Here is a 14,920-nt window from a genome sequence, read left to right on the forward strand (position 1 = left end):
ATACAAAAGCAGAAGCTAAGTTCTACGCAAGTTTTTAAATGTCAGATCTCTTGTGTCAGATTCCAGAATCCCAGACTGCTAATACCAATTGCGGTTTTCTAAAACTGTCGTTAATTTAAAACTTGCAAAGTGTGTTACCGAGTAAATTGAAAGGAATAAATTTTATCATTAGATAGAGAATTTTTGTGCGGATATTATATCAAACCTTTGGCTTAGTTTTGCCGTTCTAAATGCCACATACGTATTGTTTCTGACAAATTCCAAAACCGATTTCCCACTAAGAATAACTTCTAAAATGGCTCAAAACCGGCTTAGCATAATAATTTTCGGTTTTTTGAACGAATTGAATTGGCGACCGATCTCAGACTAAGACCTGCTAAAAAATCAAACCATATTTGCCGTTGTAAGTTCACGATGCTTTTTGCCTTGATGATGCTACGAACAGATGCCTTAACGTTGCTTGATGAAATTAAAACGTTATGATATATAACGGAGCTAAGTCAACGCCATGATAAGCAGTTGCTCTTTTGAGTGAACTTAATTCTCTGCCTGTGCGTTCTTAAATCAAAACTGTATTGCGCTTTTTGTAACGTTTTAACTTAGCCCATTCTTGAATCTTATTGATTTCTTCAATTATAATGGCCAACCAAAAAGATACCCCTGAACTAAGGCAACTCATACAGAGCATCCCAGACGGGGCAACAAAAGAGGCAGTGCAGGCAGTACTGGACCGCCTTGAGGACCATGAAAGACAAACAGATGATAGGTTTGCAGACCTGGCCGATTTTACCGCGAGACTGGATTCCAGGTTAAGGGATCAGGAAAGGTATACACACAACAACTCAGTGATAACATAAAACGCTCCCTTTGATGCGGCCAAGTCAACCGCTGAATGGTTACCAAAGTTGATAGAGTTTTTAAACAAACTAAATAAACTTTGTGATGTTACTATAACGGAAAGACGTCTAACTGCTTTTCACATATTACCGGGTCCTGAAAAAAAGCCTGCTGGTATAACTCCATCTGTGATTGTTAAGTTTGCTTATTTTTGAGACAAAGACGTGGTGTACAAAAATAGAAGGATGCTTAAACACATGTTTAATCCAATTAACGATAGAAAAATTTGGATGAATTAGACCTTGCCACCACTAGATGCCTTTGTCGAGAATTTGGCTCGCAGTAAAAAAACTCATTGAAGTTACGAACAAATGTAAAGTTTCAGTGATGTGTAAGAACAATAAGGGTGAAAATGTCTTTGTGAGGTTTAATAACGCTCTAGATGTTAATAATCTAATAAAAAACCAGTGATTCCTGATGTTCCTAACTTTTCTGGTGCTAACGCTGTAAAACTCAAAGCTAATCATGTCGTGGGTCAAAAAAGACAGCTTGATACACCGGAAAGGGAATTTGCGGCAATGTCTCCTGAAGAAAAAAGACAACACAGTTCTCTCATTGATGGTTTTTGAATAGCTCAAATTTGTTTTGAAGATGTAAACTTTCTGTTATTGACTATCCAAGGCTCTGACAATTAACTAAGTCTTGTTTATTTTACTCTATGAAACACAACACTTGAGTTTAACAATATTGTACATAGAGCTAAAGAATAAAGAAGTTACCAAGGGGCGGATATTATAGGATAACTCGTACTCGAAATGAAAGAATTTTTTTAAATTTTTTTTAACCAACGTAGACTGATGCGACTTCCGCGACAATCTTCTATAAATTTTAGTGATGTTCTTTAATCACCTTTTGCTACTTCCGCGAAAGGATATGATCATATGCATGTCTCGTCTTGTAGATTTTTTGTGCAGTATGTTGCGACTTCCGCGACACTTTCTGCCAGTTTAGGGAATCTATTTTTTCCTCTTGCGACTTCCGCGAGAGGAAATTCTGTAACATTGTTGTTTGAGCATCGAAAACCATAGTAAAAATTGTTGGGAAAATTACGTACAAATAATGAATCCTTGCTCTTATCACAGCGTTTTCAAGGTTTATTTATCCTTCTGGTTTTACTCGTACAAAAACGCAGAAAATGTTTAAAAAACAATCAATTTAGAACGTCATTGCATAGAAAATGACGCTCAATATACCTACAGAATATTAGGTCCCTGAGACAAAATTACGATCAACTTGAAGTATACCTTAATCAATTACCAGATCAACCGCTAGCATTAGTCTTTACGGAAACCAGATGTTCGGATGAAACCAATTTGGAGGGATATAGACTCCCGAATCTGTCTACCTTGGTAACATGCAACAGAAATAATACAGGTGGGTTGGGGGATTGGGATTTTATTTTCCACTCATACTAAACTACTAAACGTTATAAGAAGCAGTGTTAAAAATGTGCAAATTCTCAGTACCATTCTTCAGAGTGGTCCCGAAGTGCTAATAGTAACAGGAGTTTATAAGTCTCCTAATTACCCTATGGACGAATTCCTAGCTGTGTTAGGCGATCACATGACAATCCTTATATCAAAAGAAGCTACGAAACATGTAATTTGCGGTGACTTTAATAGAAACGTCTTCCTAGAGGACCGAAAATTAAGCAAACTGATAGAGATGTTGTCAAATTTTGGATTTCAGCTGAAAAACAACAGAAGAGCTACCAGAGAAACCACATGTAGCAAAACATGCATTGATCTGCTCTTCTCTAACTTTGAATGTGTGTGCAATGTGGACAAAACCGCTCTTTCTCATCATTATACAGTCTATTTCTCAGCAACTTTCTTTGCAAACCTAGACACGACCGCGGCTTCGGAGTTTATAAATTCACAATTTAAGAAACTCAAAGAGGTGAATATTTAGAAAGAAACAAATTATCTAGTCCACCTTGAAATTGAAGAACAGCTTTTAATGATAGATTCTCTTGATTTTGATCAGTCAATTGAGTGGCTTCAACAGACAATTATTTCTTCCAAGGAGTCAGTTATACCAACCGTTCAACAAACTAAGCCATAATCGACTAAGCAACAATTCGTAACCTCGCAAACAAAAAAAACACTTAAGATAATATCTTAGAGATAATACAACCGAATCCAAAAAAAAAACAAATACAAAATTGTCTGTCGTAAAACAAAAGCAGCTTGCAATTTACCAAAGACAAACATTTATGAACAACAGATTGGCAGTAAAAATGGGTCACAGACTTTATTCAAGATAGTCAAAGATTTAAATGGTGATAAAAATATTGAACAACAGTGTACCGTAGACTGCCATGACACGAATTATTTTTTGAATACAATTGGAGAAAAATTAGCTTTGACAAAAAACAAATCAGCTGATTTAACAAATATTCCAATACAAAAACAGACAATGGTTTTTCAGGAAACAAATGCGGATGAAGTCTTTGAAACAGTCAGACAGTTAAAAATAAAAATTCCTGCGATATGTTTCACATAAGTAGTAGCCTGCTGAATGCCGTTAATCAGGCAACATGTGAACTTTTGGCGTCAGTTTTCAACAAATGCGTAGAAGAAACCTAGTTTCCCAAAATTTTAAAAACGGCAAAATTATTACCAATTTTCAAATCAGGAGAGAAAGGTAGTCCACAGATCTACCGACCTATATCGCTACTCCCAGTAATAGGAAAAGTATTTGAAAAATTAATCTATGCCCAAATAAATTGTTTCCTGGTTCAAGATAATATATTGAGCGAAATACAGTTTGGATTTAGAAATAAAAGAAGTACAGTTGATGCCATTGCAAAACTTACTGAAAATATTAGGTTATATCTTGACTCTTTGGATGAAACATGCAGTGTTTTCCTAGATTTGACAAAAGCTTTTGACACTGTTGACCACAATCTTCTTTTATTAAAATGCGAAAGGTATGGATTGAGAGGTTGTGTTTATCATCTCTTGAAATCGTATCTATCTGATCGTAAACAATTTGTCCAGATTGGCGACAAGCAGTCTGCCGTCTTAGATGTTAAATATGGTGTCTCACAGGAGTCCGTCTTAGGACCAATTTTTTTTCTGCTGTACATAAATGATATCGAGAGAGTTTGCCAATCAAGCGAAATCATACTTTTCGCGGACGAAACAACTATTTAATCTTTTACTAAACTTAATAATGATGACTTCCTAAACGATCTTGGCAGGTTGTGCGATTGGTTTGACAGAAATAAGTTGACAGTAACTTTCTCAAAGTGTAACATGAATTGTTTTGCAAAAAGGGAGACTGTGAAAAGATTACAATTACAAGGAATAACGTTGTATGACAAAGAGAGTACAAAAGACCTTGGTGTACACATTGATAAAAAACTAAGCTTTAAAACGCACATAGGAGAAATCAGGAGCAAGCTTAAGAAAACAATCTATTGTTTCTAACAATACAAAAATAGTTTCAGAAGGGATACTTTGATTAAGTTATACAAATTCTATGTCCAACCAGTTCTTCAGTATGGTGTACTAATTTATGGTTGCGCAGGCAAATTGGAGCTTAAAAAACTTAACTGGTCACAAAATCACATAATCAGGATAGTATTCGGACTGAAAAAATTCAACAGCGTCCGCGATGTCAGAGAGAAATATAAATTACTGACACCAATGGAATTGCATGTGTACGAGTTGTTAAAATTGATGAGTGAGAGTTTAAGACCAAGTTCTGACTGTGGCTATGGATCACAAATCTTCAGCAATGAAGAAGTCCGCAACATTCAGTCTGATGAGAAAAGACTAAAAACCGTAAAAACCATGAGTTTGACGACGTGCCAACAAAAAGAACTCTTATGTACCGAAAAAGAAAATTGTTTAATTTTTTAGTTACTCTAGACAAAAACATTGAAAGAGAAATTTTAGTTGTAAACGAATCTGATCTAGTTAATATCCTACATAACTTAAGAGACAATTACATACAGGGAAACGAAGTGCTGACGGGACAGTTCTGGTAAATTGATCAGTAGCGTAAGGTAACTTCTTTATTCTGCAAGCTTTATAGATGCACCATCCTATGGACAGGCTCAGGCCTTTTTGGTGACCTCTCGAATGTGTTGTATTTTTATACACTTGTTCGGAAATAAATTATTATTATTATTATAGTAAAGATTGCGATAGAGTGTTTTTCATCTATTAAGTGTTTGTTTCCTGCACGGATACGTGACCCTTCGAAAGTTATTTCAAAATTCAGGCTTAAATGTTGAAACGCTACGCGGTTCTCAAGTATGGTTAGATTTTCTAAGTGACTTCATAAAAAGCACGTAATCATTTGTACATATTTTGAAACTAAAAAAATTAAAACAGTTATCTTGTAAGACTTAAGAGAGTGATTCAAGATAAAAGTTCATTAACAAAAATCGTGCGACATAACCGTCCTATGTTTAGGGTGGATGTCTTGTAAAAAAAACTGACTTATTCATTTTGTCATCTTTCATCAATAAGAGCTTTTATTGTCAACATCGAACATACGTCAACGAGAAAAAAATCCAATCATAATTGGTTTCAACAAGTGTACAAAATATATTCCAAAAAATATCATGAGCGAAGTGAAACATTCAATCAAAGGTCAATTGATTAGTGTATTAGTTTCATTTGAGTCATTCAAGGTGCGAATCGAAACTTTTAATAATTTCTTACTGTAATTCAAAAGGGTGGTAGACGTTTCTCTGTTTTCAACTCACTTTCTGTCCTAAAAGTCTTTATCTAATCACCGCAATGAATATAGTACTAAGGATGGCCCATTGAAGAAGATCAAACCGTTTTCAACCTAAAATATGCCTTACATTTATGTGTAGTTGTTACCATACAGATGCCACACCTGATTTTTGTAAGACTGTTACTCAAATTTTGAGAGCATTCACTCATCTTTTTGACTAACAATGATCAGCAACACAAAACGGCATTACAAAATGGGGTCTTTCCCATTATAGCCCCCCAGCTTAGTGGTCAGATAACCTATATCCCCACCCAATCATGGTAAATATACCATAATGGGGGAGCTATGATTTCATGGGAGGGGCTGTTATGGGAAAGACCCATAAAATAGACCTTAAAAAGTCACTCCTGGTTAATTTTGAGGTTCTTTCAGCACCGTATGCGCAAAACATTACACAGGACTTCATGAACATAATAAATGACACAAAAACAGTTCAACTGATTCATTTGTAGCAGTTCAGTTCAATTCAGATATAGCAAAATAACTTTTAAAATAATTTTTTAGCAAATTCAAAATATTTGCACGTGCGTTGTCTCAAATTATCCCTTTTCTACTTTTTAGTACCATTTTTGTAAAGAAAAATTCGACAAAAAAATGGGATCTTTTCTGTTTGTCTCCCCAGCTTATTCGGTGCATATTATTTGCAGCCTCAGACGCACGTGCCATATTTTTGCATAATGGTTTAGTGTGTAATCCCTAGTCAAGATCAGATGGTTATCTTGCAAGATCTTCCAAGATTCTTGCAAAAAATGGTTATCTTGCACGATCTTGCAAGAAAATGTTTATCTTGCAAGATCTTGCAAGACGATGGCTATCTTGCAAGATCTTGCAAGAAGAATGATTATCTTGCAATATTCTTGCAAGTTCGTTCCGGTCGAGCTCTGCTATCATTGGCTGTTTTAGACGCATTATCTTTCATTTAGCGCAAACTATTACCAAAATATAGTGGAATGAGTTTTCAGAGATCATTTGAAACAAAATTTATACCAGATATCTGTATTTTATTACAGCCGTTGGTATTAATACTGGTTACTCTCATTTATTTACTTTAATTCGTGCTTCAAATTTCTTGTTTTGCTACTATGAAAAACAATTTACTTTCTTTTTCTAAATTGATTCTATTTTTAGTTTGAGCGGAAGAAAACAAACTTGATGCTATTTTGGTTGTAATTATGTATCACAATGTAAAAAAAATTGATGGGAAACAATGTTTGCGTCTCATTTTGATCTTGTTCGATCATGTTCCATTTATTTGCATATTTGCAAGATGAATGGTTATCTTGCAAGATTCTTGCAAGACAAAGGGTTATCTTGCAAGATCTTGCAAGATTTTGGAAGAAAATCTTGCAAGACGATGTATCGTCTTGCAAGATTTTGCCAGAATCATGCAAGATCTTGCAAGATGACCATTCGTTGTCGACTGGGGATGACACGTGCTCTCTAACTGTGGGGATCATAACGCACTGGGGGCACAAACGGAAAAGACCCAAAAATTGTATTTAAAAAGCAACACAAAAAGGTCCTTGCAGGTTATTTGCCTTTAAATCAGTTTCTTTGTTCTCGGGGGACAATTCGTCAAAATTAAAACATTGGCTATGAAAAAGGCTGCAAATGGAACACCAGGAGTTTTCCAAGCTACAAGAAATAAATTATTGTTTCTTAATAGCAAATTTCATATAACTGTTGCATGGATTAACTAACGTATAGTTTAAAGTTGAAAAAAATGCACACAATCATCTAATGCTTAAAAAACTTTGTTTCAGTCCTCTCAAGTAAAATAATACAGACGATAGCCAATTGAGAGAAATAATGGACCAAGACAATCATCTCATAACAATCATTTTTCCTCTGGGAAAATGTTCACGCCCTAAATGTGTTCTTGTTAACTTCAACTTATATTTTCGATGCAAGTATTTTGAACTGCGAATTCTGGCACTCCTTCTGCCCATTAACGACCTACAACCAACTGTCACAATAATGTGTACCTGAAAAGTATCATTAAACAGTTTTACGCCTGTCGTTACAAAATGCATCATCATGAACTTAATGACTTCAAGAAAAAGATAAACGATTGATTTTTGCCAGACCGAATCACATGCGTTATGATTGGATAAAAAAATTTTCTCTACAAATTTTTGCTCTCAGATTCTCTCTTGTATCCAAATATAGGTAACATCAGTCACAGTCAAATTATTGAGATTTTTTTCAGTAAGATTTTGAAACAGAGCCATTTGCAACAATAACATTTTTTTTTTCAGATATCTGTTTTCGTCTCTATGTGTAGCTGTTTATTTCACGCCTTGAAAATTCCCTATCTCATGTCTACAAACCTAATACTTGATGTCATTTTTTAAAGATCTGGCTAAAAGTTAACCTAGCTGCTTTTAGGATCGTTTTTGCATAATTGTGATTAACAACAACCTGGCTCAAAGGCATCGTTAGTGCATTATTGAAAACAGAATGAGTTCCCAATAGAACATCATGACTGAACTGATGATTAAAAAATGTGTTAATTATAAATAATATAAAATAAAATAAATTATAAATATTGTAGCACTTCATTTGAAGCAAAAAGAATGTGGCATTGGCGTACTTTTCGTTATATGGCCAGTTCAAAAGTCTTGGAAAAGCTCTCTGGACCCGGAATACCCCGTTTCATTTTAAGAATGAGAATAAACTATTGAGGATGATATCAAACCAGAGTCAATATCTCTAAGAGTTGTTTTCTATTCTGAAAAAATTCTCCACTTACATTCCTAGTGTTTAATTTCCTTAATCAGTGATTCCATACCTCAACCGTACATATAAAGTATCCGCGTAGAAAACTAGAAATATCAGCAGCAAGTATTTGTAGCCGTGTTTGTACGCATTACTGTCGACAGATGATCACAACAAAAAAAGACACAATAAAAGGTACAAACACTTTATCACATTGCGTTAAATTAACCAAACGCATTCTTTGGGTTCCAACTCATCAAAACTATACACTTAGCAATAAAAAGATTCAAACGTAACCCCTTAAAAAACTAGATGATACAGAGGAAATCGACTGGCTGATATGTAGTAATTTATTACAAGTTAATTTCAGCCAGATATTAAAACTTGATTTTTGCCACTTTCTGCAAATTTAAAACTATTGTCTTTATCTCTTCTCTTTAGGTCGTGTCAGCTTCTATGTAGATGTTAATTTTCCTATTGATGCCATGTCTCAAGTTTTAAAGCCGACTCCAGAAATGAACCGTAAACACTAAGTAACTTTAGATGCGTTTAGCATCTTTTTGGCCTAGTAAAGATCACTATTAATGTTTAATTGGATCCATCTTTACTTTTGAATTAAATTACACTATTATTGACTCATTTTGGGGTGAAATTTTTTGATTAAGAGGCCGAACGTGGCTAGGACTTTGACAACATCCCGGGTCAACGAAAAATTGGGAAAATATGTAAGATAAGCGGTGACAAGTTGTTTTTTTCATCGCAAATTTTGTACATAAAATTGCGGTGAAATGAGGTAAAATTATTTATGTTCACCGCTATAGCAAGCGGTGTACTTCCAAAAAACGCATTTCACCTGCCTTCTTCTTCCACTGCGTCATCTCTCATTAAATTCTAGGATTTTTGTTTTGAATATGAATCAAATGCACTCTACTTTATCTAAAACATGCGCGGTGAATTTTTGCGAGATTTGCAATTTTTAGCGGCGAAATTACATATTTTAGCAGTGAAATGTGGTGATTTTTTGTAAGTTCACCGCTTACCTTAGTTGTTAAATTACAAAATTACAAAAAATTGTCCAAAAGATTTCATCACATTCAGTGCTGATCTCACACAATTTTAACAATTTTGTCTAAGCGGTGAATTTATGTAAATTCAACACTAAGATGAGCGGTGAATTTATGTAATTTCAGCGCAATTACCGCTTATCTCACATAATTTGGACACTTTTTTTCAGAACGGTGAATTTATGTAAATTCACCGCTAAATTCGGCGGGGAAATTATGTAATTTCACCGCTACCAGGCGATAAAGATTTTTTTCACCGCATTCACCGCCCAATTTATATAATTTCACCGCATTCACCGCTTATCTTACAAGAAATCCCGCATTCACCGCTTTTCTTAGATAATTTTGCATTGAATGGCGGTGACACCTCGACCCGGGATACGAATGTAGTTGCGCAATGAATTATCTTATCCCCACATTTTGTAGTTAAATTTGCAATTTTTGACCATAGAGCAATGATAATCAATAGCTTCTAAAGCAGTTAGAAGACTCGTGTTTCTGAACCTTAAACCCTTTAAACGAAAACTGTTCAAAGCAAATTTTTTAAGTAAATTTAAATGTTCATTTTAATCAGCAAGTTAGCTACTGAAGTAAATTACGTCTCCTTTTTAAAAAAAGAATGTTATCTCCTAAGATTTTTTGCTGGATGGTGATTATTTTGATAGAGTATAAAATATCTTGCAAATTTTTGCAGAAAAGGACAGTTATCTTGAAAGAAATTTTCAAGACTCGAATATGGTTATGTAGTTCTAGCAAGATCTTCCGAAAAGAAAACAGTCGGTTTTGGACTAGGATTATATCTCGATAATTGCTGCTCGCTTATTCATCAAAGTGGCGCTAGCATTTTTTAAGTAAACATTTCAGAAATAGCTATATTCGTAAGTTGCTTGGTTTAAGCAAGGTTATACGAGTCAGCAGAAGTTACTTCGAAATTTTGGCTATCAAATTGCTGAATCGTTTTGCGGTTCTCGATAACTGCCAGAAGTTTTCATTTAATACAAACATGGCCACATAACATTATTAGTCACAACAATTTAGATTCCCTATCCTATAAGGTCAACGCCCATTTAGCATCATGGAACTAAAGTTTTTCTATATTTGTTACTTTTGAATTGAGAGATTAAATAAGTTAATCACAATGAATATAAATGAATAATGATTTGTGTTTGCTCGCTTTGAATCTCTCTACCTATAGATAGAAGGCTTTAAGGGCGCTCGAATCCGCCCATGACCAGACTCAAGTGCGCTCGAATCCGCCTATGATCAGACTCAAGTGCGCTCGAATCCGCCCATGACCAGACTCAAGTGCGCTCGAATCCGCCCATGAGCAGACTCAAGTGCGCTCGAATCCGCCCATGACCAGACTCAAGTGCGCTCGAATCCACCCATGACCAGACTCAAGTGCGCTCGAATCCGCCCATGACCAGACTCAAGTGCGCTCGAATCCGCCTATGATCAGACTCAAGTGCGCTCGAATCCGCCTATGATCTGACTCAAGTGCGCTCGAATCCGCCCATGACCAGACTCAAGTGCGCTCGAATCCGTCTATGATCAGACTCAAGTGCGCTCGAATCCGCCCATGACCAGACTCAAGTGCGCTCGAATCCGCCCATGACCAGACTCAAGTGCGCTCGAATCCGCCTATGATCAGACTCAAGTGCGCTCGAATCCGCCTATGACCAGACTCAAGTGCGCTCGAATCCGCCCATGACCAGACTCATGTACGCTCGTTCCATCGTCCAGAACCTGTAATTTCGAGCGCAAAAGGGTCAGTTGTGAGCTCGAAATGGTCGGGACCAGGACGATTTTGAGCGCACACATCAACCTGGGTTTTCGTGTGCGATTCGATGAAATACAAATCACAGAAAATTTTTTAATGGATTTTTGCTAATGTTTAGTAATAACATACCTGTCAACAAAAGAATAGAAGCTGTCCACATTTTCAACCGCTTTTGACAATCAACAATTTCTCAACCTATATTTACTTCAGGGATTGCTAAAGTGAACAAAAACAGCATCTTGGTTCATTAAAAGCCTGCAAGGCCACTGAAGGTCAAAATTAATCAACATTGTTTGAAGATATACATGACCCTGGTTGTTTATTTGGAACACAAATATCCGAAGAAAATCAAATTTCACTTTGACTGACAAAGACTCCAAATTAAAGTTCATTTTTTCATATTTGCAAAAACAAGACTGTTTCCGGCGGCAATGAGCTATCTCATCACGAAGATGGCGACAGATATCAAAGAAAACAAAAACCGCTTCTTTCTTATCTTGCATTCCCTGAATTAAAAACCACCACGTTTTAAAGGAAAACTCTTGTCACACTACTTTTTTCGATAACTTAGTTGCTCGCAATAAGAGTTGTCGCAGAAATTGTGAAGGAATTTTCAGGTTAGGTGCAAATAATACAAACGCCAGTTGGCAATAAAAAACAGATACTTGAAAGTTTACACTTCGGAAATCTTCCGTTTGTTCCCCCCTCCCCCAGCTTAGAGCGTGCATATTATTTGAACACCCCCAGACGCATGTGACATGTTTTTACATGATGATTTGCTATGTAATGGAGCGTGCTGTGTAATGAGGAGAGCATAGCATACTGGTGTGGGGGGGGGGGGGGGGTAAACGGAAAAGATTGAACAATTAATTATAATGGTGCAGTGTTGCTGCCTCGGTTGAGGTCCCAGACGGAATCAAGTATTTTCACACCGAAGATGAACACACTAGGTGGTGTCGCGCTCTTTCACAATTACATTCTCTGGGAAATCGAAAACGCACAAAATTCTTAGTATGAACGCACGAAAGTATGGATATGAACGCGACAAATTCCAGACATGAACACACATAAGTCTGGACATGAACGCACTATTTTTTTGAGTCTTGTAGAAAAAAATATCTATGGAATGACTTATAGCACTCTAACTCGAGAGTAACCAATCAAGTGGTAGCCTTCAACGTTCAAAGCCAAAACTCACTTGGTTCAAAATAGAAAGCAAAATGTCGAATGAGAAAAGAATTGCACTCAGACTTTTGCGTTGTATTTATAACTTTTACCTCCTGTGTTATAAAAAGTAGCTGAACCTGAAAAGAAAACAAGTTCATGCCTTACAACCGATAGCATATCATACTTAGCCAAAAAAGAATTTGCCTTGTCTTTTTTTAAGTTTGAGCAAAGTTTTCCAAAACAGACCAATTAGATATATTGAGCATCTACATACAAAATGAAAAAATTAGGCTAATTTCAATATATACATTTATAAGTTATTTGTTGCTCAGTTAAATTATCAGTTTGTCTGACTTTGTATGATTATTTGAAAGGCTGGAAAATAACGCATGACAGATTGAACTTGAAAGCTTGAGAGTCGTTACATGAACGCACAAAGTTTTGTGAAGGTGCGAGAGTCTTAAAAACGCACGAAAGTCTGGACATAAACGAACAAAATTCTAGGGAACAAACGAAAGTCTAGTGATCGCACGAAACTCAGGTCATGGACGTACGATAATCGCTGGAGCTCACTAAAGACTGGTCATAAACGCAAGAAACTCTGGTAAACGCAAGAAACTCTGAACATAGACACTTCCCGTCTAAGACTGTCTGGAAATACAGGTTTCCGTCTTGCACTTCAACCTGGGTTTGATTATCTATTCATTAAGATTAAATTTACAATTTTTACTTTTATAGAACAATAGCTCCTAAAAACCTATCATAACGGAATCAATGCAAGTTAACTGACACTTGTTGTACTCTCTAGCTGATTTTGTTCTTTTTTGGCAAAGTAGACACTCCACCATTTGGAGGGGGGTGGGGTTAACTAACGTAAAATTCGCGAAGAAGAGCAACCTTTATTTTTAAGTTTTCTACTCCCGACTATATTATTTTGGTCTAGTTGACCTTCAACTCTTTTAAATAGTGTTGGCCTAAATTCTAAAACTCGTCTATTAAAAACTTTTGCTGATCGAAATCTTCAAACATTTGCTCAACCCAGATATCACAAGTAGTTCCGCAAGATGTAAAAAGATTAAATTCAGCCGCAATAAATTTTCTTTAAAATTAAAATAATTGATAAGACCCATGTATCAAGATTTGAGTTTAAGTATGCATTGTCAACATGCAGTGATAGTAGGAAAAACTAGCACATCTTTGCTTCACAAAAGAAGAATTCAATAAAGCATATCTACAATGACAATTAGGAAAGTAGCGTAAAAGGAAGGGAAAACAATTTGTCAAAAGATCTTGCGCTCAACGTAACCACTATTCACTTCGTCACATTTGACTGCAGTTACGCTATCTAGCTTCTCCAGGTTGTTATCGACGTGTGAGATAGACAGAAATGAAAGACAGGCTACTTCTCGATTAATTAAATAAAATATAGCTACGCAAGTTTTAGTTGCTGATGAAAAAGTTAACTTCCAAATTAACATGTAAAGTGAACGACGAATTTTAGAATATATATAAATAAAAAAATCTTTCCATTGGGCCTAAACAGAGTTTCAGTTTCAGTTACTCACTGTCATTTTGTGACTGTAGAATACCAAACAAGGAGGCTCGGTAATGTGCGACCGCGCCTGGTGTATGAACGAAATTGGTGTATGAACGAAAAGAAAGCCTCTAGCGCAAATATCTCAGTGGAGTAAAAAATCATGCATTATATTGATGAGATATGCCAATATTAAGAAAGCGAGTCAAGACGAACAGCAAAATCTAACAACAACAACAACAACAACAAACATTAATTACACCAAAATTTATATGTCCGTTTTAAAAAAGAGAACTTAATAACAAATTCAACATACAGTCAAAAAACTGAAATTAAATCCAATAAATCAAAAATCAACAGAAAAAATATGGGACCAGTCCATAAAAAGGTTTGGCAACAAATAGACAAAAAGAACAAAAACAGTAAAGTTAAAAAACTTGCTTATTTCTTAAACAGTTCACTTCAAAGATATGAAAACCATTAGCAATCAGGTAAAGTATCCCAAAGAATTACAATTACCAACGCCTCTGTAGAAAAAAAATAAGACCTAACCATATTCAATTTTTTATGCAGCTAAAAGAACAACAAAAAACAAACAAAACTAACAAAAATTCAATTAGAACTTGCCAGAAAACGCTGTCGAAGCAGTAAAGCCATACTTCGGCCCTCAAAAATATATCCGATTGTGCCCTCTTCAAGCACCGAGTGTTTTATGTGGCCTTTTTTAATGAGACTAAGTTACAAGTAGACAAAAAAAGGGGGCCAAAATAAGCAATACTTTTGATTTTTTTCGAAACAAAATTACTTCCAAAGTTACGAATCTATTATAACAAAATGAAATAATTAAATAGGTTTTCTTATTCGTCCAAAAAGCCCTTGAAACCTGCCTTTAACCAGAATAAGTCTTGCATCTACAAAAAAGAACGTTAAATAAAACAAAAACGAAATCAATTTACTGCTTTTTGTGAAAAACGGGTGTCGAAGACAGTAAGGTCATAACAA

General features: G+C 35.5%; 1 protein-coding gene across 1 annotated transcript in view; it reads right to left on the reverse strand.

Moving 5' to 3' along the window:
• Positions 1-11,495, reverse strand: part of LOC142350828 (uncharacterized) — a 40,766-nt gene extending 29,271 nt beyond the window's left edge. Inside the window, exon 1 of the mRNA XM_075402788.1 lies at positions 11,347-11,495. Coding sequence (XP_075258903.1) covers positions 11,347-11,377 — 31 coding nt within the window. The 5' untranslated portion in view covers positions 11,378-11,495. The remainder of the gene's footprint in view (positions 1-11,346) is intronic.
• Positions 11,496-14,920: the final 3,425 nt, after the last annotated feature.

This window comes from Convolutriloba macropyga, chromosome 12 (assembly GCF_964194025.1).
Source record: "Convolutriloba macropyga chromosome 12, txConMacr16.3, whole genome shotgun sequence".
NCBI classification, from domain to species: domain Eukaryota; kingdom Metazoa; phylum Xenacoelomorpha; order Acoela; family Convolutidae; genus Convolutriloba; species Convolutriloba macropyga.